Below are 23,257 nucleotides of genomic sequence, written 5' to 3' on the forward strand. Positions count from 1 at the left end.
GAAACTCTTGGAGAATGGCTAAATATGGTATGGAATGCAACATCGTCGAGCCCTGAGAAATTCTGGAAAGGCAAGTTTGCTGGCAAACTGGGAAGCCCTTCAGGAGCGGCCGCAGAGCAGGGAGAAAAGCAACTCTGAAGGCCTTTAGGATGTCAGTCAGCACGTGAGAGAGGCAGAATCCTAAAGAACGAAAGTGAAACTTGCATATATACCCTTCCCACCCCTGCCCACCGCCGGTAAGAGGCGGCGATCGCTGGCGAGCCGAAGCTCCAGGTAGCCCTGCGGCAGCAACGCCTTAGAAGTGATGGGAGAGAGGGCAAGCTTCGGAGATCCCGGTGCGATTGTCCCCGAGGGCCCAAGCGGGATTCGGGGGCGGGGTCGGCAGATGGAACCTGGCCCGGGACTGAAAGGGGCGGGGTAGAAAGGAGGGCAGGGCTAAACCGGGAACTACGCACCTAGGGGGCGAGATCGCAGGAGGTGGGAAAAGGAGTCTCTGGCCAATCAGCTTCTGGGAGGGGACGGGCCCCTCCCTCGGGGAGGAGTCAGGGTGAAGAGAGCCCGGAGGAAGGACGTACCAATCTGGGGCAGCGGGGAGGAGCTGTCAGCTCAAGTCCTGTGTCTCTGGTTCGGGCCAGGGGAACGCCTGGGAACCGATCGTTGCTGTCGCCTGACTTTCTTAACCTCTCCTGGACGGCCTGAGAGTTTGCTGGTCGACTGACACCGCCCCCGAATAAATCCCGTCTTCTCCTCTTTCAACCTTCCTCCCCATCCGCCGCCGTCCGTGGCCCGGCCCGAGCCGCCCCCGCCGACACCTGGGACTGTACCAAGTCTGCTCAGAGGGCTTTCCCTTTTACTCCCGGGGGCCCTCAGCTCCGCGCGGCAGGGCCTCGGCTCGAAGCCGAGCTCTTCCCTTCCCCGCTTTCCCCCCTCCCGGAGGTCGAGCCTGTGGGACGTTCCGGGCTCCTCCTCCTCCTCCTGGCCCCGAGGCGGGGCCTTGTGCGCAGGTGCCTGAGCCGCCGCTGCTTGGGCGGCTGCGGGGACCCGGGCTCGGAGCCGGGACAGGGACCGCGCCAGGGATAGCGACCAGCCCAGGCGAGGGCGCAGGGCGCAGCGCGGCGCGATCGGGATCTCGCTCCTGGGGCTCCGCGGCGGCGGCCAGGCCCATGGGCGGCTGAGCGGGACGACGCGGGCGGGTCGAGCCCAGCCGCCATGGCCGACGACTACTGGGACCTCCCGCGCCGCCGCCGCCGCCGCCGCCGGGGCCGCCGCCGCCGCCTCCGGGGCCTGTCCGGAGCCGCCGCCCACGGAGCCCAGAGGGCCGTCGCCGCCGCAGCCGCCACCGCGCCGGGCCCGCAGCACTGAGGCCCCCCGTGCCCCCGCGCCCCAGCGCGCGTCCCCACCCCCGCTGCCTCCGGTAAGCGCCTACCCCTCCCCCGCCACCACCCCCCTCCTTTTTTCCCCCGAAGGGAGGGAGCCCAGGCCGGAGGATGCGAGCTTGGGAGTTTCCTACAATGCACTGGGGCCTGGGGAAAAAGGGGGGGTGTGGCCACCTTGGAACTGCCCTCCACTCATCCCACCCAAGCCCTGCCTTCTAGAGCCACCCCCAGCCCCCTACCCTGGTCTGCTGTCTACCTAGCACCCCAAGATCCTGTGGGAATGGGGGGGAGGGAATGAGTGATCTCTAGCCCTCCAGTCCTCAGCAGTCGGTTCCTTGGGGTTCCCCAGGCTCCCCAAGAACAAGAGGCAGTGTGGTGCATGCAGGGCTTGTTCCAGTGCGATGACTTTGCCTTAAATGCTGGCTCTGCAGTTTCCTACCTGTGTGACCTTGGGCAAGTCAATTGGAGCTTCCCTTGCCTCCTCTGTGAAGTGAGATTGAGCTAAGTGATGCTGAAGAGCCTTTCCAACCCTAATTCCGTGATCCCCAATTCTTCAAGGACTCCTTCCTTTCTCCTCCCCCAAGACTCGCCAGGATTCTCTGCTTCTTCTTTCCCCACCTTCTCAGGGGGAAAAAAGCCCATCCTCAGTAATATGGCCCCTAACGGGAATAGGAGGCTCCTCCCCTCCCCTGGAATGAGATTCTTAAGTAATTCTGAAGTGCTTCCCTATAAAACCATCCCCCCCAGTTCCTTTAAAAGTGTTCTCCCACCGAAATCATCGTCATCATAACACGCATTTCTACAATTTAGTAAAAAGCTTTTATGTGGATTGTCCTTTGATCCCCACAACCATCATGGGAAATAGATGCTGTCATTCCCATTTTTTGGTGGAGGAAACTGAGGCAAATGGAAGTTGCAGCTTGCACAGGGTACAGCACTTGACTGCCTAGAGAAGCTCCCTGGCCATCCCCCAGGTCCCAGGAGCTCCCTTCTACATAAGAAGAGGTTCTTCCAGCAGCTTCTGGAAATTCAAGGAGCTTCTCTCCCTCCTGAGAAGCAGGCGGTCAGGTGGACATCAGAAGTCCCAGCTGCTAGCCCACCGTATGACCTTGGTTCCATTCTTAGATATTTTGGGTAGTCAGGACCTTTCCAGCAAGCTCCAGAAATTCTTCTGCATCTTAGACACAAAAGTCCCTCCCTCCCAGCCTTCCTCTGGGCAGGCCATCGACTGTTTCCTTAGCTCCTGTCATTCCTAGGCCAGAGCCCCCCCATTTCTCAGGGTTCTTGGCTGGCTGAGAGGGAAAGCAGAGGATGGTGATTGCTTGGACCCTGTGAGAACCCGACTCCCGGGTCAAGGGACGAGGTTGCAACCTCCACTTTGCAAAGTAATCGGGGCGATAGAAGAGACAGTGGGGGCTAACTCTGAAACCTAAGTGCCGCAGGAAGCCCTGCTTTGGAGTCCCACTCGTGACATTTGCCACGTAACCGTGAAATCAGAACCTCTGACTCCCTGATCCCTAATCTGTAACATGAGGCTCAAGTGAACTTGAACCTGTAAAAGCTCCATTAGGAAGAGGGGACACTGAATAATCAGTGGCTCTCTGCTGGGAATGGCTGCCCCTTTGCCCCAAGGCCTTAGCTGGCCCAGCTTTCCCAGGAATAGGACAGCTCTCTGGCTTGGCCTCCTGCCCTCCCTTTCCTTACATTTCCCCAAGCAGCTGGTACCTCAGACATCCCGCTTGGCTGCATTTCTCCTCTGAGGCCTCGGACCATCTGGGGCCGAGACCGGGCAGCTAATACATTGGGCACACAGAGAATCCTGAGGTCTTCCCGAACGTCCTTCCCTTCCCTTTCCCAAGATCTCCTCCCTCCCTTCCCTGCCAGTACTCGGGCCCTAGTCCTGAAGCCTCTCAATGGTCTCGGCTCTGCAGATTCTCTCCCTTCCCTGCCAAGGCCCAGGCCTAGGCCCCCCTGCCAGCCTTTGCCGAGATATTTATAGCTGCTGAGTCAGCCAGGGCCTCTCCCTGCAACCAGGGCTAGGCCCGAGATAGAGGAACACCCCTCTTTCTTGCCTGGGATGGGGGGGGGGGCGGGCGGTGAGGCCGAGGCTCGGCCTTAAAGCTTGCATCCCCGGGCCACTCTGCTGTTCCGTGGGGAGTCACAGGCAGGAAGGAGGAACCCTAGAACTGGACTAGGGAGACCCTGGGGAAGAAAGTGAAGGGAACTCCAGCTCCTGTCCCACCTGGCTTTTCTGGGGATGGGTGGGGGACCCCTTATGTGCTCATTATTGAATCTCCTTACCTAGCAGCTGGGAGGACAGACAGGTCATTTTACGAGCTGCCCTATTCAAGTAAGAAGCGGGGGGAACTGAGCCCCCAAAGCCCTTGGGCCCAGGAGTTAGGTCTTTAGCTAGTTCCCCCTTCCTACCCCCCCTACCCCCCCCCGCCCTTAGCTGGCCTATGGGACTGTCCAATTTAGTCCCCGTGGCAACCCGTTGCCAGGGTCATGTGATTCCCTGGGGCAGTGGGAACATTCCGTCCCCTGGCAGTTGGGGGGGATGTGGGGCTGGTGCCAACGGAACATACCATTCTATGGCCGCATCCGGGGCCGACTTGCGGGGCATGCGGGAGAAGCAGAACCCCCTGCCCAACCTGCCCTTCCCCCCAATGAGCTCTGTCGGGGGGCCCTGGGCTCCTCCCCCAGCCAGCCTATGGGGCAGGGCGGCACACAGGGAGGAGGCCCCATGCCCTTGGCCAGCCACCCGACTCTCACCAGCCAGGTGGGCTTGCTGCCCTCAGAGACCCTGCCCCAGGGAAGCCCTGGGGAGCAGGGACTTAGTCTGCCCCCTCCCCCAGGTCACCATGGACCGAATGAAGAAGATCAAACGGCAGCTCTCCATGACGCTCCGGGGAAGCCGACCCTCGGAGAAGAGCGGCGGCTCTGAGCAGATCAACATCGAAGACAGTAACTGCAGTGACAACGGTGAGGGCAGGCCCGAGGGGCTTCTGGGAGCCCACTGGGGTCTCCCTGTCGCTGGGCGGCTCCCTTCGGATTTGGGTGATTTGTTTTCTCCCTTTTCTTCCTTTCTTGTGTGCTTCCTGCTATTCCCACGTGTCCTCCCCTGTCCATTACCTACCCTCCCTTTGGCTTTGCTCCATGGCCCAGGCCCTAGCCCTGGTGGGAGGAAGGGCATCTTGCCCTCGTCCCACAGCCTGCTACCCACGGTTCGCCTGCCCCCCCGAGCATCCAGGAGCTTGCCCGCCCTTGGCCCCACCCCCCGGGCACCCCGGCAGCCTCCACCACCGCCGGCCCGCCGGCCCCGGGCCAGTCGCAGCCTCAGCTCCCCACTGGATCATGGCACCAGACTAGGTGACTATACGCCCCCCCGGCTCGGCTGGCCGAGGCCTGGCCCGCCGTGTCTGCGGCCTCTGACTTCCAGCCCGGTTCTAGGCCTGTGCTTTATGCAGAGGTCCGGCTCTCCAGAGTGGTTCTGGGGCACCGAGTATCTGAGGGCCTCTGAGGCCGTCATGTGATAGAGGGTGAGGGAGGGTGGGGGGAGGAGGAAAAGGGCAAGCTGAAGGGAAAGGAGGCATGTCTGTGGCTCCTGAGCCAACCCCTACTCCACCCCAGAGATTGTGCACGAAGATTTGAAGATTGGTTCAGATGGGGAGAGCGACCAGGCGTCAGCCACGTCCTCTGATGAGGTGCAGTCACCCGTGAGGGTCCGAATGCGAAACCATCCGGCCCGCAAGATCTCTACTGAGGTAGGCTTGGCCAGAGATGGCGAGCTGGGGGGCAGGGGCAGCTCCATCCAATTAGTTCGATCTTCCCATCTTGCCGGCCACTTCTATTCGGCCGAGATCTCATCCCCCTGTCCACGCCTAAGCAGAGCGCAGGGCAGCCGGGCCCTCCTGGATCCTGGGTCTGCCGTGACCTCTTTGTTCTCCCCTCTCCTTACTCTGGGACGAGTTCATTGATTACCTTGGGGAGCTCTCACTGGCCATATCTAAACTGGAGGGGGAGTCTAGGCCGAAGCCTTTGGCCCCGTGGGGCTCCGAAGGGTCATCCCCCTGTGCCAGAGCTTCGCGTTCACGATCTAGCACACGATTTGTCAGATCCTCCGTATTCTTGGCATCTCTTTGGAGAGAAGCACCTCAGATAGGGACCTTCGGGCTTTCTCTGAGCCTTCCTGACTTGCAGCTCTTCTGAAGCCCCTTCACTTTCCCCCACTCTTAAAGCATCGAGTTGTCTTCCTCTGGTTTGAAGGCGTCTTGTGCCCCCAGGCTCTGTTCCGGGAGGGCCTCTGGAGGCTGGCTGGGTCGCCTCGGATTCGAGCGACAAGGGTCTTTTGACACCGTCACTGGAAGACCTCTAGTGGCAGTGGGAGATGGGGAGCAAGAATAGGACCGGATCAGATCCTCCGCCTTTTCCAAAGCTCTTAGTTGTGTCCTTTGTTCCGTCCCGGAGGTTTCCAGAGTCTGGCCGTTCTCCGGCCTGACTGCGCGTGGGGCATTCTCCCGCCGGCCACCCGCCGACCTGCCTGCTTCTCCGATTGCTAGATGCCCGAACTGTCCTCTCAGCTCCGTCTGTTTTGTTTGCCCCCTTCCTGTCCCTAGCAGAGACTGACCCCCTTTTCTGCCTCTTGAATCTCAGGACATCAACAAGCGCCTCTCCCTACCTGCCGACATCCGGCTGCCTGAGGGCTATCTGGAGAAGCTGACCCTCAATAGCCCGCTCTTTGACAAGCCCCTGAGCCGGCGCCTCCGCCGGGTCTCCCTGGTGAGGAGCCGCTCGCCAGGAATCCTTGGCCTCTGTGGGTGCTGGTCCCGTCTCGGTCTCGTTCCCCATTGCCACCGTCCCTTCCCTCGGTCCCTGGGCCCCTTTGCGTTTGCTGCCACTGACCTCTTGCCTTTTCTCTATAGTCTGAAATTGGCTTTGGCAAGCTGGAGACATACGTGAAGCTGGACAAACTGGGAGAGGTGAGCAGATGGGGCAGGGTGGGGGGTGGGAGGGGCAGGTAGAATCTTGGTGAATCCGGGTCCCAGGCCTGACTGCCCCCCCTCCCCCGGTCCCCAGGGTACCTATGCCACTGTATATAAGGGGAAGAGCAAGTTGACAGACAACCTGGTTGCCCTGAAGGAGATCCGACTGGAGCATGAGGAGGGTGCCCCCTGCACCGCCATTCGAGAAGGTGCTGGGGAGGGACGAGGAGGACGGGAGGGAACACGTCATTGCAGTCCCAAGGCCCTTGAACTCCGGGCTGATACCCACACTCATGTCGCCTTCCCCTCGTGTCTCCCTCGCAGTATCTCTGCTGAAGGACCTGAAACACGCCAACATTGTCACCCTGCATGACATCATTCATACTGATAAGTCCCTGACCTTGGTCTTTGAGTACCTGGTAAGACGGCAGGGGCCCAGGGCTCGGGAGAAGCACGGCCCGGGGTTCGGGAAAACACAGGGTGTTGTCTCCTCTCTCCCCATCAGGACAAGGACCTGAAGCAGTACCTGGAGGACTGTGGCAACGTCATTAACGTGCACAACGTCAAGGTCTGCGGGAGGGAGAGGCTTGCCCCCCTTGTCCTTGCCATTCAGGGCTCAGCCTTCATGGCCTCTTCTTGTTGTTCCCCAGCTCTTCTTGTTTCAGCTGCTCCGGGGCCTGGCCTACTGTCACCGACAGAAGGTGCTACACCGTGACCTCAAACCCCAGAACCTGCTGATCAACGAGCGAGGGGAACTCAAGCTAGCGGACTTTGGTATGGCTGGCTCTGACCTTGGCCTCTTGTCCCCAGCGCCCTCGATCTTACCCCTCTCACCTCCCTCCCTTTCCCGACCTGTCCCGGCCCCTCCAGATCTCACCCCACGGTGCCCGACTGACCCAGACTCTAATGTCTCACAGGCCTGGCCAGGGCCAAGTCCATCCCAACCAAAACATACTCCAACGAGGTGGTGACGCTGTGGTACCGGCCTCCCGACATCCTGCTGGGCTCCACGGACTACTCCACCCAGATAGACATGTGGTGAGGCCATGGGTGAGGAAGGGCAGAGGAGGGCTGGGCACCTTGCTGGCTGGGCACCTTGCCGCCCGGGCCCCCCTCAGGCCCCCCCTTTTCTCCCCCCCTCTGTAGGGGCGTGGGCTGCATTTTCTACGAGATGGCCACAGGCAGGCCCCTCTTCCCCGGCTCGACGGTGGAGGAGCAGTTGCATTTCATCTTTCGCATTCTGGGTGAGGGCTGCGGCGGCCTGGGTGGGGTGGCCACCCCCCACCCCCAACACTCGGCAGACTCCTCCACTGACTGGTTCTTCTTTCCTTGGCTCCTCCCTCCAGGGACCCCCACTGAAGAGACTTGGCCCGGCATCTCCTCCAACGAAGAGTTCAAAAACTATGATTACCCCAAATATCGAGCGGAGGCACTACTGAGCCACGCACCCCGGTAAGAACAGGGGGGGGGTGTGGGGATGATGGGGGGGCGACCCGAGGAGAAAAGGAGGGAGACCCGGGACCAAGGATTCTCTTTGTTCCTGCTGCAGGCTGGACACCGATGGGGCGGACCTCTTGGGCAGACTCCTGCAGGTGAGGGCTGCCTGCAACTGGGGTCCCAAGGGGAGCCCAAGAGGAAAGGAACCCCAGCAGCTTGGGGATGGGAGAGGGGGATGGGAAGCAGGGCAGTGGCCGGCGCGCCAGTTCACGAAGCCTCTTCATTGTCAGTTTGAAGGACGGAATCGGATCTCTGCGGATGACGCCATGAGACACCCCTTCTTCCAGAGTTTGGGGTCCAGAATTCATAAACTCCCTGACAGTGAGTGGGCTGGGGCTGGTTGGGAGGGGACGCATCTAGGGCCGGCTCGGTCTGCGGGGAAACTCCAATGATTCCTCTTGGCCTCTGCTCTTTCTGCAGCTACTTCCATATTTGCACTAAAGGAGATCCAGTTACAGAAGGAGACCGGCCTTCGCGCAGCCTCCCTCACAGACTCGGGTGGGTGTGGCTCCCACCCCCTAGGCTCCTCCAGCTGTGGGCCGGCTGGCTCTTCCCAATAGCTCTCTGCTTCCCCCCACAGGCAGGCCAGCCTTCCGGGTGGTGGATACCGAGTTCTAAGCCCTCGGGGCAGCTGGCTTTGAGAAGGTGCTGGTGACTGGCTGGAGGCTGAAGCCTCCGGAGGCCCATGGAGGCCGCTGGGAGAAGGGCTGCAGTGGAGCCAGTCCTGCTCTCTACCTATGTCTCTCCCCGCCTTTTCTCTTCTTCCCCCCTTCCCCCCCACCCCCTGCACAGCTCGCACCTCGCCGCCGCAAAGACCCTCCACTAACCTGCCTGCTCCTGGCTCAGCTGCCTCCCCCGCCCCCCACTCTCCTCCACCCGACTTGTGGAAGGGTGCTAACAAAGCTCTTCCCTCCCTCCGCTGTCTGCTGTCTGTTTGTTTCCCTCCAGTCATCGGACAGCATGGCCGGGGCGGCCTCCGGCTCCGGGGCGGCAGCCCCCCTCCCCCCCCACTGACACCCTCCCTTCTGTGCTCATCTCTCCCCTGCAGCCCCCGAGGAGTGGGAGGGAGCCTGGGAGGGAAGGAGGCGGGCCAAGGTCTCGGGCACCTCCCGAGCGGAGGTGATCCTGCGCTCCAAGACGGGCTGCCGCGGCCCCAGCCTCCTCCTGCGTCCCCTCCATCCATTTGTCCTTTTTAAAAAAAAAATATTATTATTTTGAATGAGGATTTTATTTTTTAAACGTAATGATATCCGTAACATGCAAGATGACTGGGCCTGCCCCGCCCCCTGCGTAGGCCCCCAGTATTATGTGCATCGAGTGTCCCCCCCACTTCCCCAGCTGCTGGCCAATCAGAAGACTGGGACCTTGGCCCGGCTCCAGCCCCTCCTCTCCTCCCCGCCCCTTCCCTGCAGCCCGGGGGCTCGGCTGAGAACCTGGGGGCCGAGGGGAGGGGTGAGGTTCTTTCCCGAAGCTCTCCGCTAGGGGCTCGGGAGGTGCCAGAGGGCCAGGTCTGGGATCCCGCCGGGCTGGCTCCGCCCTTTCCCCGTGGCCCCCTTCTCGGTGTCCCGAATCGACGCTCCGCCCCTGCTCACCTCCTCCCCACCCCACCCCCGCTCCCTCGGTGCTGACGGGCAGAGACGGGGCTTCGGGAGAGTGGGGGAGTGGAAGGCAGGGCAGGGGAGGGAGGGAGTTGCTCCCACCACCGGGAGCTGGGGCCCGAGGACCCTGGACGGTTCCTTCTCCGTCGCCTCGGCCCGCGCCGCCCCGGCCCGTGCGGGGCGGGGCGTTGGCTCCCGCGCGGGGGGCGGGAGGAGGGGGGCTCGGCTCCCCTGTACACCCTGGTCGCTGTATGAACTATTAAAGGCTCAAGTGAAGGCAAGCGAGCGAGCGTGCGTGCGTGCGTGCCTGCCTCCGTCTGTTTGTCTGTCCGCCCGCACGGCGACGACTTGCGCTCGTACCGCCTATCTCAGGGCCAGCCGACGCGGCCCCCTTTCCGCACACCACGAGGCGGGCGCATCGAGGGCTGTTCGGGCAGCATAGATTAGGCGCCAGCTGCGTGCGCGCGGGGGGGAGGGGACCGGAGAGAGGGTCCGAGCGCGGGCGGAGGCGGAGGCGGAGGCTGCAGCCGCCACGGCCAAGGCTGCAGCCGCGACCGCGCGGACGCAGCAGCTCGAGCCCTCGGGGCGCAGCGACGACCAACGCGGAGCGGCGCCGGCCGGCCGTCCCTCGGCGGGATTCTGACGTCGGGGGTGGGGCGCCTGGCGGGCGGGCGGGCACTCGCCAGGCAGCTGGGCGCCTGGCGGGCTGCGGCGCGGCGCGTAGCCTCGTGTGGCCCGGGTTGCTGCGGACTGCGGAGCGGGGTGGAGCGCGGCGCGGCTGCACCGGCGGCGGGGGCGGCGGTGGCAGCGACAGCAACAGCAGCAGCAGCACCGAAGGAGCGAACAAGCGAGCCTCAGCCGTCCGGCCCCCACTCGGGCCCGCACGCCCCGCAGTGCATGGGGAAGCCCCCCGCGGAGCGCCCCGGAGCCAAGAGGCCGCCGGCCCGGCCCCCTCCGGGCCCCGCCCCCAAGCGGGCCCCGGGCCCGGCCGCGCCCGCCGCCGCCGCCACCGCCGCCGCGCCCCGCTCGGCCCCGCTAAGCCCCGGCCCCCGAGAGCGCGCGGCTTCCGCCGCTCCCGCCGGCAACCGTTACTGCGGGCCCGGCGCGGCCCCGGGCCCGGCCTCGGCGTCGCGCGCGCGCCGCCCTCGCGCCCGCCCCGCCAGGGCGCCCGCCCCGCGGAGGGCGGGCCGAGGCCGCGCCGCTTCCGGCCGCCGGGGCGGGCACGCGGTGGCCGGAAGCCGGAAGCGGCGCCGAGGCCGCTTCCGGTCTCCCGCCGCTGAGGCCGAGGCTGAGGGTGCTCGGGCTGCGATGGCGGCCGCGGCGGCGCCGGGGGCGGAGTCGGGCCCGGGGGCGGGGTCGGTGCCGAGTTTGGAGAGCCAGCGGCGGCTGGTGGAGGACGGGGAGAGCGGCCGGGAGCGGCCCCTGCGACCGGGGGAGAGCTGGTGAGCGAGCGGCCCGCGGCGGCCGAGGCCGAAGTCGCGGCCACGGTCGAGGAAGGAGGAGGTGGGGGGGGGAGGCGAGGGGAGGGGCCGAGGCCTTGGGGGAAAGGGGAGGGGCCGAGGCGGGGTGGTGGCGGCGGAGTGGAGAGGAACGAGGATAAAGGGCTTGGGAAGGAGGGGGGAGGGGAAGAGGGGGTGGGCTGGGGCCTGGCGCCTGGCTGACAGAAAGAGGAGCACGGCGAACTGGGGTTGGGCGCAGCACGTCAAGCTCTGACCCCTCCCCCTCCTGCTCTGCTCGCCTCCCGCCCCTCCCCCAGGTTCTTGGTGGAACAACACTGGTACCAGCAGTGGGAGGCTTATGTCCGAGCTGGAGACCAGGACTCTAGCGCCTTCCCTGGGCCTGTCAACAATGCGGAGCTCTTCGAAGGTACTGAGGCCTGCCAGGGTCATCAGAGGCGCACTCCCGCACCCAATCCTCCCTTACTTTCTCTCTGTGTGTCCCTGGGGGGAGGGGGCAGGCCAGGCATTTTAGAAGCACGTTTACGTTCCCTTCGAGTCCCCTAGCACATAGCGGCTGTCAATATCTTGGGAGCAGACAGAGGTCCGCCCAGACTCAAACGTAGCGGCAGTGCCCCATCCCTCACCGGCTCCCTCTCCCTTCAGGCTGACTTTCTCCTGCCTCCCGTATAGGGGCTAGCCGGGCCCAGGACCATTACAGAGACCTGCCCTGCCGTCTAAAGTTGGCAGTGGGCCGTAGAGGGGAGTGCCTGGGGTATTTTCCGAGAGGTTTTAATTGCTAAAGGACACGCATGTCCCTTCCCACTCTGGGATATCAGTGGGGCCAGTGTCCACTAGGTGGTAAAGTCGGTTGGGCCCAGTCTGGAGTCAGAAAAACTTGATTCCAGGCACGTCATTTCATCTCTGTCTCAGTTTCCTTATTTGTAAGATGGGGATGATAACAGTATCTTCCTCTCAGGATTGTCGTAAAGGTCTAAAAAGCACTTAGCAGAGTACTGGACACGCAGTAAATGCCGCATGCGTTAGCTGTCATGACAGGCCCCTCGCTTCAACCTCTTTGTAGGAAGGAAGTTAAAGATAAGTTGAGACCCAAGAAAACACATTGAAGGCATGGGAGGGGGGGATTGGGAGGGGGGTACACAGGAGGGGCCAGAATGCTTGGAGTAGCTGATCCTGAGAAGACTGAGATACAAAATAATTTTTAAAAGGTAAATTGAAAAGTTTAAGCAGGGGGCTTTCCATCCCAGGCTGAAGAGTTCTGGGTTTCTCCTCAAAACCACAGGAAACATTTTCTAACACTAGAGTGACAGGGGCAGACATATGCTTTACGAAGACTCTGGGAGGCAGAAGGGAGTTTTCGGGTTCCTTAGGAGCCATTTGGTAACTTTGTGGGCAAGAGTCAGACTCAGTCCCCCATCTGTAAAATGGAGAGAGCCCTTTACAACATGGTTGCGAACATAAGAGGGACCCACCCCTAAAGCACTTACATCCACAGCCGCTGATCTGTTTGGAAAGTCAATTTTATTTGGTACGTTTTGCCTTCCATCTTCGTTAGTTCACGTGTATCCCTTGATTCCAAACCAAAACAGCAGACACAGCGAAGGGCACCTTAACGGTACAGCTCACCACAGCGTTCTGGCCCGATACTTCCCTGCCTCTCTTCCTTTGGAGATTCTAGAGTTGAACATTACTCAGTTGAACAAGGAAGACTTGGGAGAGGGCATGTAGGCCAGAAGAGAGGAGAAGCAGGTACAAAGCCAGGAACCCTACTCTGGGTCCCAAGGGCAGAAGGAACCTCAGTCAGGGTGAGTGGAAGCTAGGTATAAGAGTGAGATGGCTAGCCAAGTGCATGATGGGAAGAGGGCCACTGGAAGAATGGAGACACTTCAAGCAATGAGAAGGATCTTGAGGAGAGAAAGGGGCCTCTGCAGAGGAGTAGAAGAACAGCAAGCTGACCCTAGAAAAGAGAGCTTTCTATTCAATAGTCCTTTTTCTCCCTGGTCCTTTTGCCTTCCTTGGGCCTGATTCTGGTGCCCTCCTGATCTTGCTTTATGGTCCAGCCATCTTTTCAGACCCTTCATTTTTTCTTCTGGTTTGAGTCTTCTTGTTACCCTTCAGTCCCATCTGTTTGTTTTTTTTTCCTCCAAGTCAATCTCCTCTATAATCCACACACACACACACACACACACACACACACACACACACACCCCCCTACCCCTTCAGTTTCTGAGATCTGTATGTCTTTGTCCCTGACCCCCTTCCCACACACAGACCAAGAAACCTGGCGTCTGAAGGAACGGCTGGTGGAAGGCGAGGACTATGTGCTGCTGCCAGCCATGGCCTGGCATCTTCTGGTTAACTGGTATGGGCTGGAGCCCGGGCAGCCACCCATCGAGCGGAAGGTGAGGGCCCACTGTATCCCTCTCCTTCCCCGGCAAATGGAAAAAGTTTGAATTCCCTTAGGGAAAATACTTTAGTCCAAGTGAATCCAGTAGGCAAATTTGTCCATATCTTTAAAAACAGAAAACTGGCTAGCTCTGCAAACCATTGGAGTCCTTTAAGAGGCAGATAACAACCTTGTATTTACAAGGAAACAGAAAGTGAAGGAAGAGAAAAAAATCGTAGAATGATGTCATTAGCAAACGCAGACCCCAAAATTCTTGGCAAAATCTTGCAGAAGACTACGGCAATTTATGATGCGATGCACTGTTAAATGCAGACAAATTAGAGGTACACCAGGGGGCGAGAACGACCTTGCTTTTTGAGGAACCCAAGGAAGTTGCCTGTTATTTTGAAGATTTGCAATCCCTGAGGAGGTGGTCCCTTTTCCTTCCTTTCAGGTGGTAGAACTGCCCAGCACCCACAAGGTAGAAGTCTATCTGGTGGAGCTGCTCCTGTGTCAGCACAATGACATGGAAATATCCCGGCCTGCCCAGTTCAGCCGTGCAGACCCTGTTGGTGAGGACTGTTGCCCCAAGTAGAAGTGTGGCTGCGTTCTGGATGTGCTAGGGATCGTTTTTGAGCCATTGTTCTTCGATGGGCTTTGTTTGTAGCTTGGGTACCCTAGGGAAGGGACTGATCAATAGAACTGGCCCTCCACTCTTCTTTCCATGAGCAAGAGTTTGCTAGTCTAAGGTAGCATTTTTGTCTCCGCTGAAGTCTAGTGTCCTGTATGGGGATTGACCCATGCCAAGGCAGTGGGCCTTCCTTACTCGTTCTCTTGGCAACTCTTCCAGAATTGGTCCTTCATACAGCCAGGGAGCAATTCTTAGTGGGGCCAGACGAGGAGACACGTCTGTGGGTGAAGAATGCAGATGGATCCTGCGAGAGACTGAGGAATATACATATGTCTGTGTTAGATGCCTGCCTTGGGCCTGGTCAGGTAAGGCCTCAGGACCCCTCACTCCCCAGAATTCCATGCTGCCCACTAAAGGGTGAGAGGGGCAAAAGAATTAAGAGAGATTCTGAAGACATAACTTGCCCCTCACTCGGGCCCTGTCACTACCCATAGGTTGTCATCATGGAGACTCGGAACAAAGATGGCACATGGCCTAGCTCCCGGCCTCACATCATGTGAGTGGAGACGAGGCCCAAGAGGGCTCGGGGGCGAGCTCAGGGTGGTTTGGGGACCCAAATGGTATCTTTAAGGTCCTATGAAAAAAAGAATCCCAGGGGTGTTGGAAGGGACCTGAGGGTGAGGGAAAGAGCGCTGGTGATACTCAGGGAGACCTGAGAGCTGTAAGAAACGTATCCTTTGTTTGCTCTATAAAACTAAAGAGATCACAGGAGAGAGCATGGGAATCCTGGGGTGAACTGAGGCCTTTTAGAAGGTCGAGAATAGGGATCTTAGGAGTAGGAATACTTGAAGAAGTGGGAATACTCCAGAGGAGCCTTGGAGTTGTCTGGGAATTCATTGAGGCAAACGTTGACTTCTTGGGGCCCCTAGGAAGAGCGTGTCAGATGAGGATGACGGCTTCCGGGGCCAGCCAGGTGTCTGTGGTCTCACCAACCTGGGCAACACGTGCTTCATGAACTCAGCCCTGCAGGTTTGGTCTTGAAGTTGGGGGGAGAGAAGACTAGGGTGGGGATGGAGGGGAGCTCTCCAAGAGGTCTAAACTTGGCTCCATTTCTTCAGTGCTTGAGCAATGTCCCCCCGCTGACGGAATACTTCCTCCACAACCACTACTTAAAGGAGCTGAATTTCTGCAATCCCCTTGGCATGAAGGGCGAGATCGCTGAGGCCTACGCTGACCTGGTCAAACAGGCCTGGTCTGGCCACCACCGCTCTGTAGTCCCCCGGATGTTCAAGGTCGCTCTGAGTTTTGCAGTAGTTTTCCTCCCTCCCCCAGTCCTAGCACCTCACTTGATCGTTTGCTTTGCTCCTTCCATGCCTCTGTGATCCCATAAGCTTCCACTGACTTGCCTATTTGAAGCAGACTGCCCTGTAGACCTAGTTAGCTAATGCAACTTAGTCCCTGCCCACCTGCTTTATTAATCACTGCCCCGGGATAATGGAGAGAATTAGGAGACCAAAGGTCTGCTTAAGAGTAGTCCAGGTGTCTGCTGCCCCTCCCCCTGCACCATTGTGCCCAGCCCTTTTCACTGGAGTCTGGCGACAGGCCCGTTTTGTTTGCACGGGGCTCTCTTAGGATATCAAGCCACGTTATCCTTAACTTGCCTTTGAGCTTTTAAAATCTTAGAGGTGTTTGGATCTGTCTTTTCGAAACCAGGGAAAAACCGTGGCTCTATGATGGGTTTTTGCCTAAGCCTTTTTAGCTCGACTTGGGTTCCGGGGCTTCCCTCAAGCAGGTGCTCGTTCCCCAGTTCTCCAGAACTCCACATCGTTCTCGGCCGTTTCTGTCTAATTCTTGTGCTGATTTCCCAGTCTTGTTCAAAAATGTTTCGGCTTTGCCAGATCCATGAAGATGGGGAGCAAGCTCCAGGCACGCTTTTCCCCAAGCTTTTCTCTCGTGTGTGTTTCTCTTCCCACATCTTTCCGAATTTTTTCCCCAAGTCTAACTTGGGTAACGTAAGTTTGTGTCAAGCGAGAACTAGCTGTAATCGAATCTAGTCCTCTCCGATTCTCTCTTTGGAGCTCAGTGAGTTGGATGCGACCCTGATTCCTCAGCTGTGACCCAGAGCCTCTCTCTGACTCACTGGTCGCTCATGTGATCCCCCAGCTGTCGAGCCAGAGCCCTCTCTTGGAAGGGTCATTAAGCTCCCTGGTGACCCTCTGGGTGTCCTCCAACACTCTGGAGCCCCTCCCTGGCCCTGCTGCCTTTCTTATTCTTGGCTCTCCTGGGCCCGCCCTTTCCTGTTAACCCCGAACCTCTATGCGACCTGCCAGTTGTTGATGCACTCCTGCAGGAGGTCCCCTGCATCGCTTCCTCGCAGTCCCCATTGGGGTCATAGACGCCCTTCAGGTGTCCTCCAACACGCCCGAACCCCTGCTTGGTTCTGCTGCTGCTTTTGATTCTCAACCCTCTTGAGGCCGCCCTGAATCTCTGCTCCTTGTGCCCTCAGACGAAGGTCGGCCACTTTGCATCCCAATTCCTTGGCTACCAGCAGCACGACTCCCAGGAGTTGCTCTCCTTCCTGCTCGATGGGCTGCATGAGGACCTGAACCGGGTCAAGAAGAAGGAGTACGTGGAGCTTCGGGATGCTGCTGGACGGCCTGACCAGGTAGGGCTCAGGCCCAGGGTACTCTCTGGGGAGCTTGCAATGACACCACCCCCTATCGTGCTCTTCCCCCCGACTAATCATTCTCTGACTGCCGGGGGTTCCCTGGCAGGAGGTGGCAGATGAAGCCTGGCGAAATCATAAGCGTCGGAATGATTCTGTAATTGTGGACACGTTCCATGGGCTCTTCAAGTCAACATTGGTCTGCCCTGAGTGTGGAAAGGTGTCTGTAACCTTTGACCCCTTCTGCTACCTGAGTGTTCCTCTGCCTGTGAGCAAAGAACGTGGCATGGAGGTCTTCTTCGTTTCTATGGACCCACGCCGAAAACCCGAGCAGGTGACCCTAAGATGTTGAAGAGTAGGGCGCAGAACCCCAGGAGAATGTGGGGGAGGGGGGAGAGACAGGTAGCGCTAGTCATTGAGAAGCTGGGGGGTGGGCCTCAGGTCTGCTGCATGACAGAGGCATGGAAAGGAACGAAGCTGTGGGGAGAGGTGGGCGCAGCGTGGAAGGCCAGGCGCCAGGGAGCTGAAGAATGGGCCAGAGCCGTGACCCTGGCGTGAGGAGCTAGATGGACAGGTGGATGGAGCCTCTTTAGCCAGATGCCAGAGCGGCAGAGACAGACCGAAGGGTACTCCCCAGACAGCCGGGCCTCTGGTGCCCAAGGGCAGAGCGAGAGGTAGCACAGGTCTCCAACCCCTCCCTCCAAAAGAACCATGTCCCAAGGTCACCCAGAAAAGTCTCCCCAAATAATAAAAGCCACGATACAGCAGAGCGAACGGGAACGTGTGGTGTTCAAAATCACCCCGCGGCCCGCTTGATGCCGCTGCTCTCGAAGGCCCAGCACGTGATGCCAGAACTCAGGAGACACTTAGTCACACGCAGAGGAGACATTGCAGCTAGGGAGTGATGGCAACAGGAGCAGAATGGAGGCCAGGGCCATACACTGCAACAAACAGCACAGGAAAGCACCAGGCCCAGAGAGGCCTTGCAGACACACAGAGGGACAGGCGTGGGCCAGAAATGTGGAATCGCAGCATTGGGCGCAGGGACAGACACGTGGCACAGAGGCAGCTAGGAGGTAGAATGTGTGGCCCAGAGAGAGAGCTGGCAAAGAACACTGCAGTGGGAGCGTGGCTCCCGGTTGTCCCTGGAAGCCCATGCTGTATGTGAGCCGGGCCATCTTGTTCCCCGCAGCATCGTCTGGTTGTGCCCAAGGCAGGGAAAGTGTTGGATCTCTGTGTGGCCCTGGCCAAGCACACGGGCGTCTCTCCAGACCGGGTAAGTGCTTGCAACCCCGAGGGGAACTGGGGAAACCGGCCCTCTCGGGCTCCCGGCTGCATCGTCTCCCGCCCTCCACAGATGATGGTGGCTGACGTGTTCAGCCATCGCTTCTACAAGATCTACCAGCTGGAGGAGTCTCTGAGCTGTATCCTAGATCGCGATGACATCTTTGTGTGAGTCAGGGCGAGGGAGGCCAGGGCCGCGGGTTGGGATGGGATGATGGGCCTGGTCCCCCATCTTCCCAACACCTGGCGTCCCTCCTCATGATCCAGGTACGAGGTGTCTGGCGGGGCTGGTGGCGGAGAGGGCACGGGAGAGGACGTGGTGCTGCCCGTCTACCTTCGGGAGCGGACCCCAGCCCGGGACTACAGTGACTCCTATTACGGCCTCATGCTTTTCGGACACCCTCTACTGGTATCTGTGCCACGCGACCGGCTCTCCTGGGATGCCCTCTACCATATTCTGCTACACCGCCTTTCGTAAGCCACCCATCCCCCAACTCCAAGACCCCGGGTTTGCTAGGCTGCACAGAACCAGTCAAAAGAAATGGAACCAGCTGCATTTCCACCCACAGCCTGAGGCCCCATTCTAGAAACACTGACTTTGGGGAGTATAGAGGGAGAAGGTGGAGACACGGCAGAGTCCCAGACATACCTTAGGATCTTTCCAAAAGATCTGCCCCATCCCCCACGGGCCCCTAGCTCACACCCTCTCCCGATCCCAGGCGCTATGTCACCCGACCCGAATCAGACGACGAGGAGGAGGAGGACGACGACGACGACGACGATGACGACGAGGAAGAGGAGGACGACGAGGACGAAGACGACGAAGAGGAGGAGGAAGACAACAGTGAAGATGATGAGGAGGAGGAAGAGGAGGACGACGAAGAAGATCTGTATAAGCGTCCCAGCAGGCTGAGTGAGGGTGAGGTTCTTTAAAGGAGGTGGAAGGCGGGTCACCTGGGAGGGTCTGGGGAAGGGCTGGGGTCAGTGGGCCCTTCTTTCTGGAGTCCGCCTCCTCTAACACTCTCCCTCTCCTCCCTGCCCATGCTCGCTCCCGGCCAGGCGAGGAAGATGAGGAAGAGGAAAGGGGGGGGAGTACCTTGGATGTCCGGCCCTCTACAGAGGGCTCAGGGGCAACCAGCGGGGTTCAGGTAGGGGAGGTAGAGGGGGAGGGCCCTCCTCCCAGTCCCCCTCCCAGTCCCCCTCCCGGCCCCGCGAAGAGGCCAAGAAGAAGGAGGCGCCGACGGCGGCGGAGGAGGCCCCGGCGGAAGGTCCTCTTCAGCCTCCACACCGTGAATTCCAACGGAACCAGTGACCGCAGAGGCTTTGCCGAAGATGCCAACGGAGTCTCCTTTAACTGTGAGAGAGAGAAAGTGGGGGGAGGGAGGGACGGCTGGGAGGGCCTCTCGGGAAGCCCACGCCGACTGATCTTCGTTCTTCATGTGCAGCCCAGCCATACATCGCCATCGACTGGGAGCCCGACATGAAGAAGCGCTACTACAATGAGGTGGAAGCCGAGGTTGGTGCTCCTGCCCCCGAGGTGCTCCATCCTCTTCCTCCCTCCATCCTTCTGCTCCAGACCTCACCCCTTTGCCACCCCTTGTACAGGGCTACGTGAAACACGACTGCATGGGCTACGTGCTGAGGAAGGCCCCTGTGCGCCTTCAGGAGTGCATCGAGCTGTTCACTACTGTGGAGACTTTGGAAGAAGAAAATCCCTGGTGAGGGGGCCCCTGGGGCCACCCTTCTCTTAGTGGGGGTGGGGAAGAGGCCCAGCAGGATCGGGCAGCGTTCCGGGACCCGGGGATGAAGGTCAGGGATAGAGATAATGTGCATCGGGTCCCTTCTGGGTTCCACTGTCCAGGTACTGCCCGACCTGTAAGCGCCATCAGCTGGCCACCAAGAAGCTGGATTTGTGGGCCCTCCCTGAGGCCCTCATCATCCACCTGAAGCGTTTCTCCTACACCAAGTTTTCCCGTGAGAAGCTGGACACACTGGTGGAGTTTCCCATCCGGTCAGTGCCCAGGCCAGCCTGGGGAGGTTGAGGTGCCTGGGGGCGGGGGATCTCATCGATCTTCCTTCCTGCCCCTCCCCCCTTTTTCTCTCCAGGGACCTCGATTTCTCTGAGTTTATCATCAAACCGAGGACTGAGGCTGACCCGACACCCTGCAAATATGACCTCATCGCTGTCTCGAACCACTACGGGGGCCTGCGAGATGGGCACTGTATGGGAGGGCCTCGGGGGGGTGGGGCGGAGGGACTGGCCCGGTGGGGGGCTGTTCCCCAGGGCTCACGGAAGCAACTGGCTCCCTGCAGACACCACATTCGCCCGGAACAAGGACAGCGGCCAGTGGCACTACTTCGATGACAGCAGCGTCTCGCCCGTGTCCGAGAGTCAGATTGAGGTGGGCAGCTGAGGGGAAGGGGGGCGGTGTGTGCGTGTGTGTGTGTGTGTATGTGTATGTATGTATATATATGTGTGTGAGTGTGTGCGCCAGCGCCCGTGGGTGCGGTTCAGTCCCCAGGCGCAGGTGGCCCCGCCTCCAACCCCCGCGACCCTCCCTTTTCTCGTTCACCCTCACAGTCCAAGGCGGCCTATGTTCTATTCTATCAGCGGCAGGACAAGGTGCGGCGGTCCCCAACCCGACCTGGTGCGGCCAGCACGGTCTCCACACCCCCTGGTGATGGCCCAGGCCCCTGTCCCCGGGCCGAGCCCATGGACATGGACTGAAGGGGGGGCTGGGGGGGAGAGGGGGGCCACACCCTATCCCCTTCCTTATCCCCACAGATCACCAGCACCCACTGCCCTGGACCATCTCAGGTACTGCTCCCCAGGGCTTCCCTCTAGCCCTCTCTCCCTGGCCCCGGGGACCCCCAGCCATGGCCGCTGCCCCCTCCCGTCCCTGGGCTCATCCTCCACGGGCAGCCGCTCAAGTGCCTGCCCTGCTCCCAGTCAGAGCAATAAGTCCTGGCCTCCATCCCCTCCCGCCCCCCCCCCCCCCCCTCAATGTGTTTCTCATTATTTTGTAATTTATGGTCCGCTGCCCACTGGGGGCAGCCAGGGCGAGGCCTTTGGGGTGGGGGAGAAGGCTGTCACGATGAATACAGAATGTATTTTATTACTGATGCCCCCCCCAATCTGGTCCCCATTGTACATAAAAGCCCGTGTTTCACCTGGAGCAGCTCGTTCTTGCGGCATATTTACATGGGGCGTGGGCCAGAGGCCGCCACAGTCATGTCGGAGGGCACAGCTGGCAGTGGGAAGGAAGGTACGGGGGCGGGAGGGGGGACCAGCCCCCTCGGCAGCCCTCCTCAGGGCCCTCGCGGGCCCCGGATGCTCTGGCGGGACAGAGAAGCCGAAGCCCGTTGAGCCGAGCCTTGGGAGCCTCCACCGGGTTGGACAGTTGGCGTTAGGGCCTGGCTGGGGGGGGGGGGGAGCCTGCGGGCATGGGCTGTACTCCATGTGGAGAAAAGCTCTCCAGTATTAGGCACGGCTGCCAGGGCTCGGGGGGAGCAGCACTGCTGGGGAGCCTGGAGAGCCACTGGATCTTACGTGGAGGGATAGGGGGCAGGGAGGAGCACTGATCTTGGAAGGGAGGGCAGAAGCTGGAGGAGACTTAGGGAGGCCCCCCCCACGCTGTGCCAGCGAGAGGTTCTCGGCCCCTCCCAGGCCCGTAGTCTCTGAGCCGCCCTTCCCACTTGAAGCTGCCGCGCTGCTTCAGCCCGTCCAGTAAAGGGTGGACTCTCCTTTCCTCTCCCTTCAGCTCGCTGGGACCTTCCTCAAAGCAGCATACTTCAGTTCTCCATGCTTAGCCCACCCACCTTAGGTCCCCAAGCCCTCCCCAGCTCATCCTCCCCCAAGCCCCTGCAGCCCACCTTGTCCCAAAAGAGGAACTCAACTTGTCTAGGGTCACTCGGCCAGCTAGTGGCTGAGGCTGGATTTGAACTCAGAACTCTGGAGCACTATACTTGTTGCTGGCCTGCTGCCTGTAAATTGTGCTAATAAAATCTTTATTGAGTGGGCAAGGTGGCCTACAGTCTCGTAGTTACTGGTGTTCGGGGAAGGGAGGGACGGGGGTGGGGGGGGAGGGGGGCTTTCTCCAGGAAGGGAAGTTGGCTGATTTTTTCATTGCTTTTGTTTATCATCATCCTGTCTGCTCTGACCCCAAGCCCCACCCATTTTGTGAAGTCCCAGCCACTAGCCTGACCGTCCCCTTGATTTCTGATTCTGGGGGCATAGGGGGGAAGCCTACGGGCACTGCCAGGGAGAGACAGCTCTGCCCTCTGACTCCACCCCTGCCCTTCCTGGCAGTCAGGACTGAAGAGATGGCTTCTGTGGCCCCTTTTACTCATGACCTTGCCAGAGTGACAGTTTGCCACATAAGCATGGGCCTCCCATCCCCCTCCTCAGATAAGACACCACAAGAATCTGGAAATCGAGGCCTTGAATGGACTTTGGGGGGACGGCGCTCAAAGTAGCCGGCCCCTCCGGGCGCAGCCCTGATGAGCGAGGCGGGCCCGGCGAGCCTGTGGACAAGGGGTGCCGAGGTCATTCCAGGCCTCGGTTCCTCCAGCTAGGACCCCACTTGTCTGCTGGGGTGATCTTGGGTAAGTTTCCCGATTAGTTGGCCAAGGACCATAATGGCGCCTGTCTCCCGTGTTTCTTGTGTTCAAAAAGCACTTAGCACACAGTAGGCACTCAATACTTGTTCCTTAGCTTTTAAGACCTTTACTGATGGGAACTCAGTACACAAAGTGAGGGCTCCTGGGCAGGGGGCAGAACCCAGCCATCAAAACATTGCCGTCTTCCGTGTGTAGTCCTATGACTGGGCCCCGGGCTGGGTTTGGCTTCTGAAATGATACCCGTGCCCTTGTCCAGTTGCCTGTCCGAGGCCCGGGCTCGCGCCGCCTTTCCCCAGCTGAGCCTTTCCCTAGGCGCTGGGGCAGCCAGTGGGTTGAGGTCGTGGGAAACCAGGGTAGCCCAGCAAGTCTCCACCAACTGGCAGAGGCGGCTTCCGCTGCCTGGGGACGAGCCACTCTCGCTGAGGCTCAGCCCTCAGCCGCAGTCTGGTGGAGGCCGCAGGTTCCTGCTGCTTGGTTCCCCGCCTTCCCTTTCATTTCAAGCTGCTCCACTGTCACCAGCCCCCCGGCAACTCCCTGCCCCTTAGTCCCCTCTGACTTTTGAACCCAGGCCGTCGATTCCTTAACTTCTTACCGTCATGGGTGCCATTCTTGGATTCACCCACGCCTTCTCAAGCGGAGTTCCGACACGGCTTCGGTGACGGGAACCTCATCACCCCCCACCACCAGGTATGGTCTGGCCTGGCTGCCCTATACCGTAGGTGTGGGCAGACGGGCAGGGGGGATGCTGGGCTGTCCTGGAG

At 60.1% G+C, this 23,257-nt stretch overlaps 2 protein-coding genes across 6 annotated transcripts; both read left to right on the top strand.

The window, feature by feature from the left end:
• The first annotated feature begins 1,326 nt into the window (after nucleotides 1-1,326).
• On the top strand, nucleotides 1,327-9,074 carry CDK16 (cyclin dependent kinase 16). Of its 4 annotated transcripts, none has more exons than XM_051968841.1 (16): nucleotides 1,327-1,414; nucleotides 4,232-4,358; nucleotides 4,542-4,745; nucleotides 5,007-5,140; nucleotides 6,030-6,155; nucleotides 6,299-6,355; nucleotides 6,453-6,567; nucleotides 6,683-6,777; nucleotides 6,864-6,926; nucleotides 7,009-7,132; nucleotides 7,276-7,396; nucleotides 7,505-7,602; nucleotides 7,705-7,810; nucleotides 7,908-7,950; nucleotides 8,086-8,176; nucleotides 8,276-9,074. In XM_051968841.1, the coding sequence occupies exons 2-16, from the start codon at nucleotides 4,238-4,240 to the stop codon at nucleotides 8,413-8,415; spliced, it is 1,638 nt and encodes a 545-aa protein (XP_051824801.1). In that variant the 5' UTR covers nucleotides 1,327-1,414; nucleotides 4,232-4,237; the 3' UTR covers nucleotides 8,416-9,074. The 4 variants fall into 4 exon arrangements, with proteins under 4 accessions (XP_051824801.1, XP_051824798.1, XP_051824799.1 ...); XM_051968838.1 differs by lacking the exon at nucleotides 1,327-1,414 and having other exon boundaries at nucleotides 8,276-8,353; nucleotides 8,436-9,074; XM_051968839.1 differs by lacking the exons at nucleotides 1,327-1,414; nucleotides 4,542-4,745 and having other exon boundaries at nucleotides 4,232-4,433.
• Nucleotides 9,075-10,691: 1,617 nt separating this feature from the next.
• On the top strand, nucleotides 10,692-21,899 carry USP11 (ubiquitin specific peptidase 11). 2 transcript variants are annotated; one of them, XM_051969358.1, is made up of 23 exons: nucleotides 10,692-10,895; nucleotides 11,210-11,319; nucleotides 13,182-13,312; nucleotides 13,751-13,868; nucleotides 14,147-14,292; nucleotides 14,422-14,483; nucleotides 14,857-14,956; nucleotides 15,046-15,219; nucleotides 16,434-16,592; nucleotides 16,702-16,926; nucleotides 17,785-17,868; nucleotides 17,950-18,044; nucleotides 18,144-18,350; nucleotides 18,596-18,795; nucleotides 18,936-19,232; nucleotides 19,322-19,392; nucleotides 19,482-19,594; nucleotides 19,738-19,887; nucleotides 19,983-20,098; nucleotides 20,190-20,278; nucleotides 20,662-20,694; nucleotides 21,036-21,142; nucleotides 21,638-21,899. In XM_051969358.1, the coding sequence occupies exons 1-23, from the start codon at nucleotides 10,762-10,764 to the stop codon at nucleotides 21,684-21,686; spliced, it is 2,970 nt and encodes a 989-aa protein (XP_051825318.1). In that variant the 5' UTR covers nucleotides 10,692-10,761; the 3' UTR covers nucleotides 21,687-21,899. The 2 variants fall into 2 exon arrangements, 1 of the variants encoding a protein (XP_051825318.1); XR_007949184.1 differs by lacking the exon at nucleotides 21,638-21,899 and having other exon boundaries at nucleotides 20,458-20,694; nucleotides 21,036-21,101.
• The last annotated feature ends 1,358 nt before the right edge of the window (nucleotides 21,900-23,257 follow it).

The sequence above is a fragment of the Antechinus flavipes genome, chromosome X (genome assembly GCF_016432865.1).
Source record: "Antechinus flavipes isolate AdamAnt ecotype Samford, QLD, Australia chromosome X, AdamAnt_v2, whole genome shotgun sequence".
NCBI classification, from domain to species: Eukaryota; Metazoa; Chordata; class Mammalia; order Dasyuromorphia; family Dasyuridae; genus Antechinus; species Antechinus flavipes.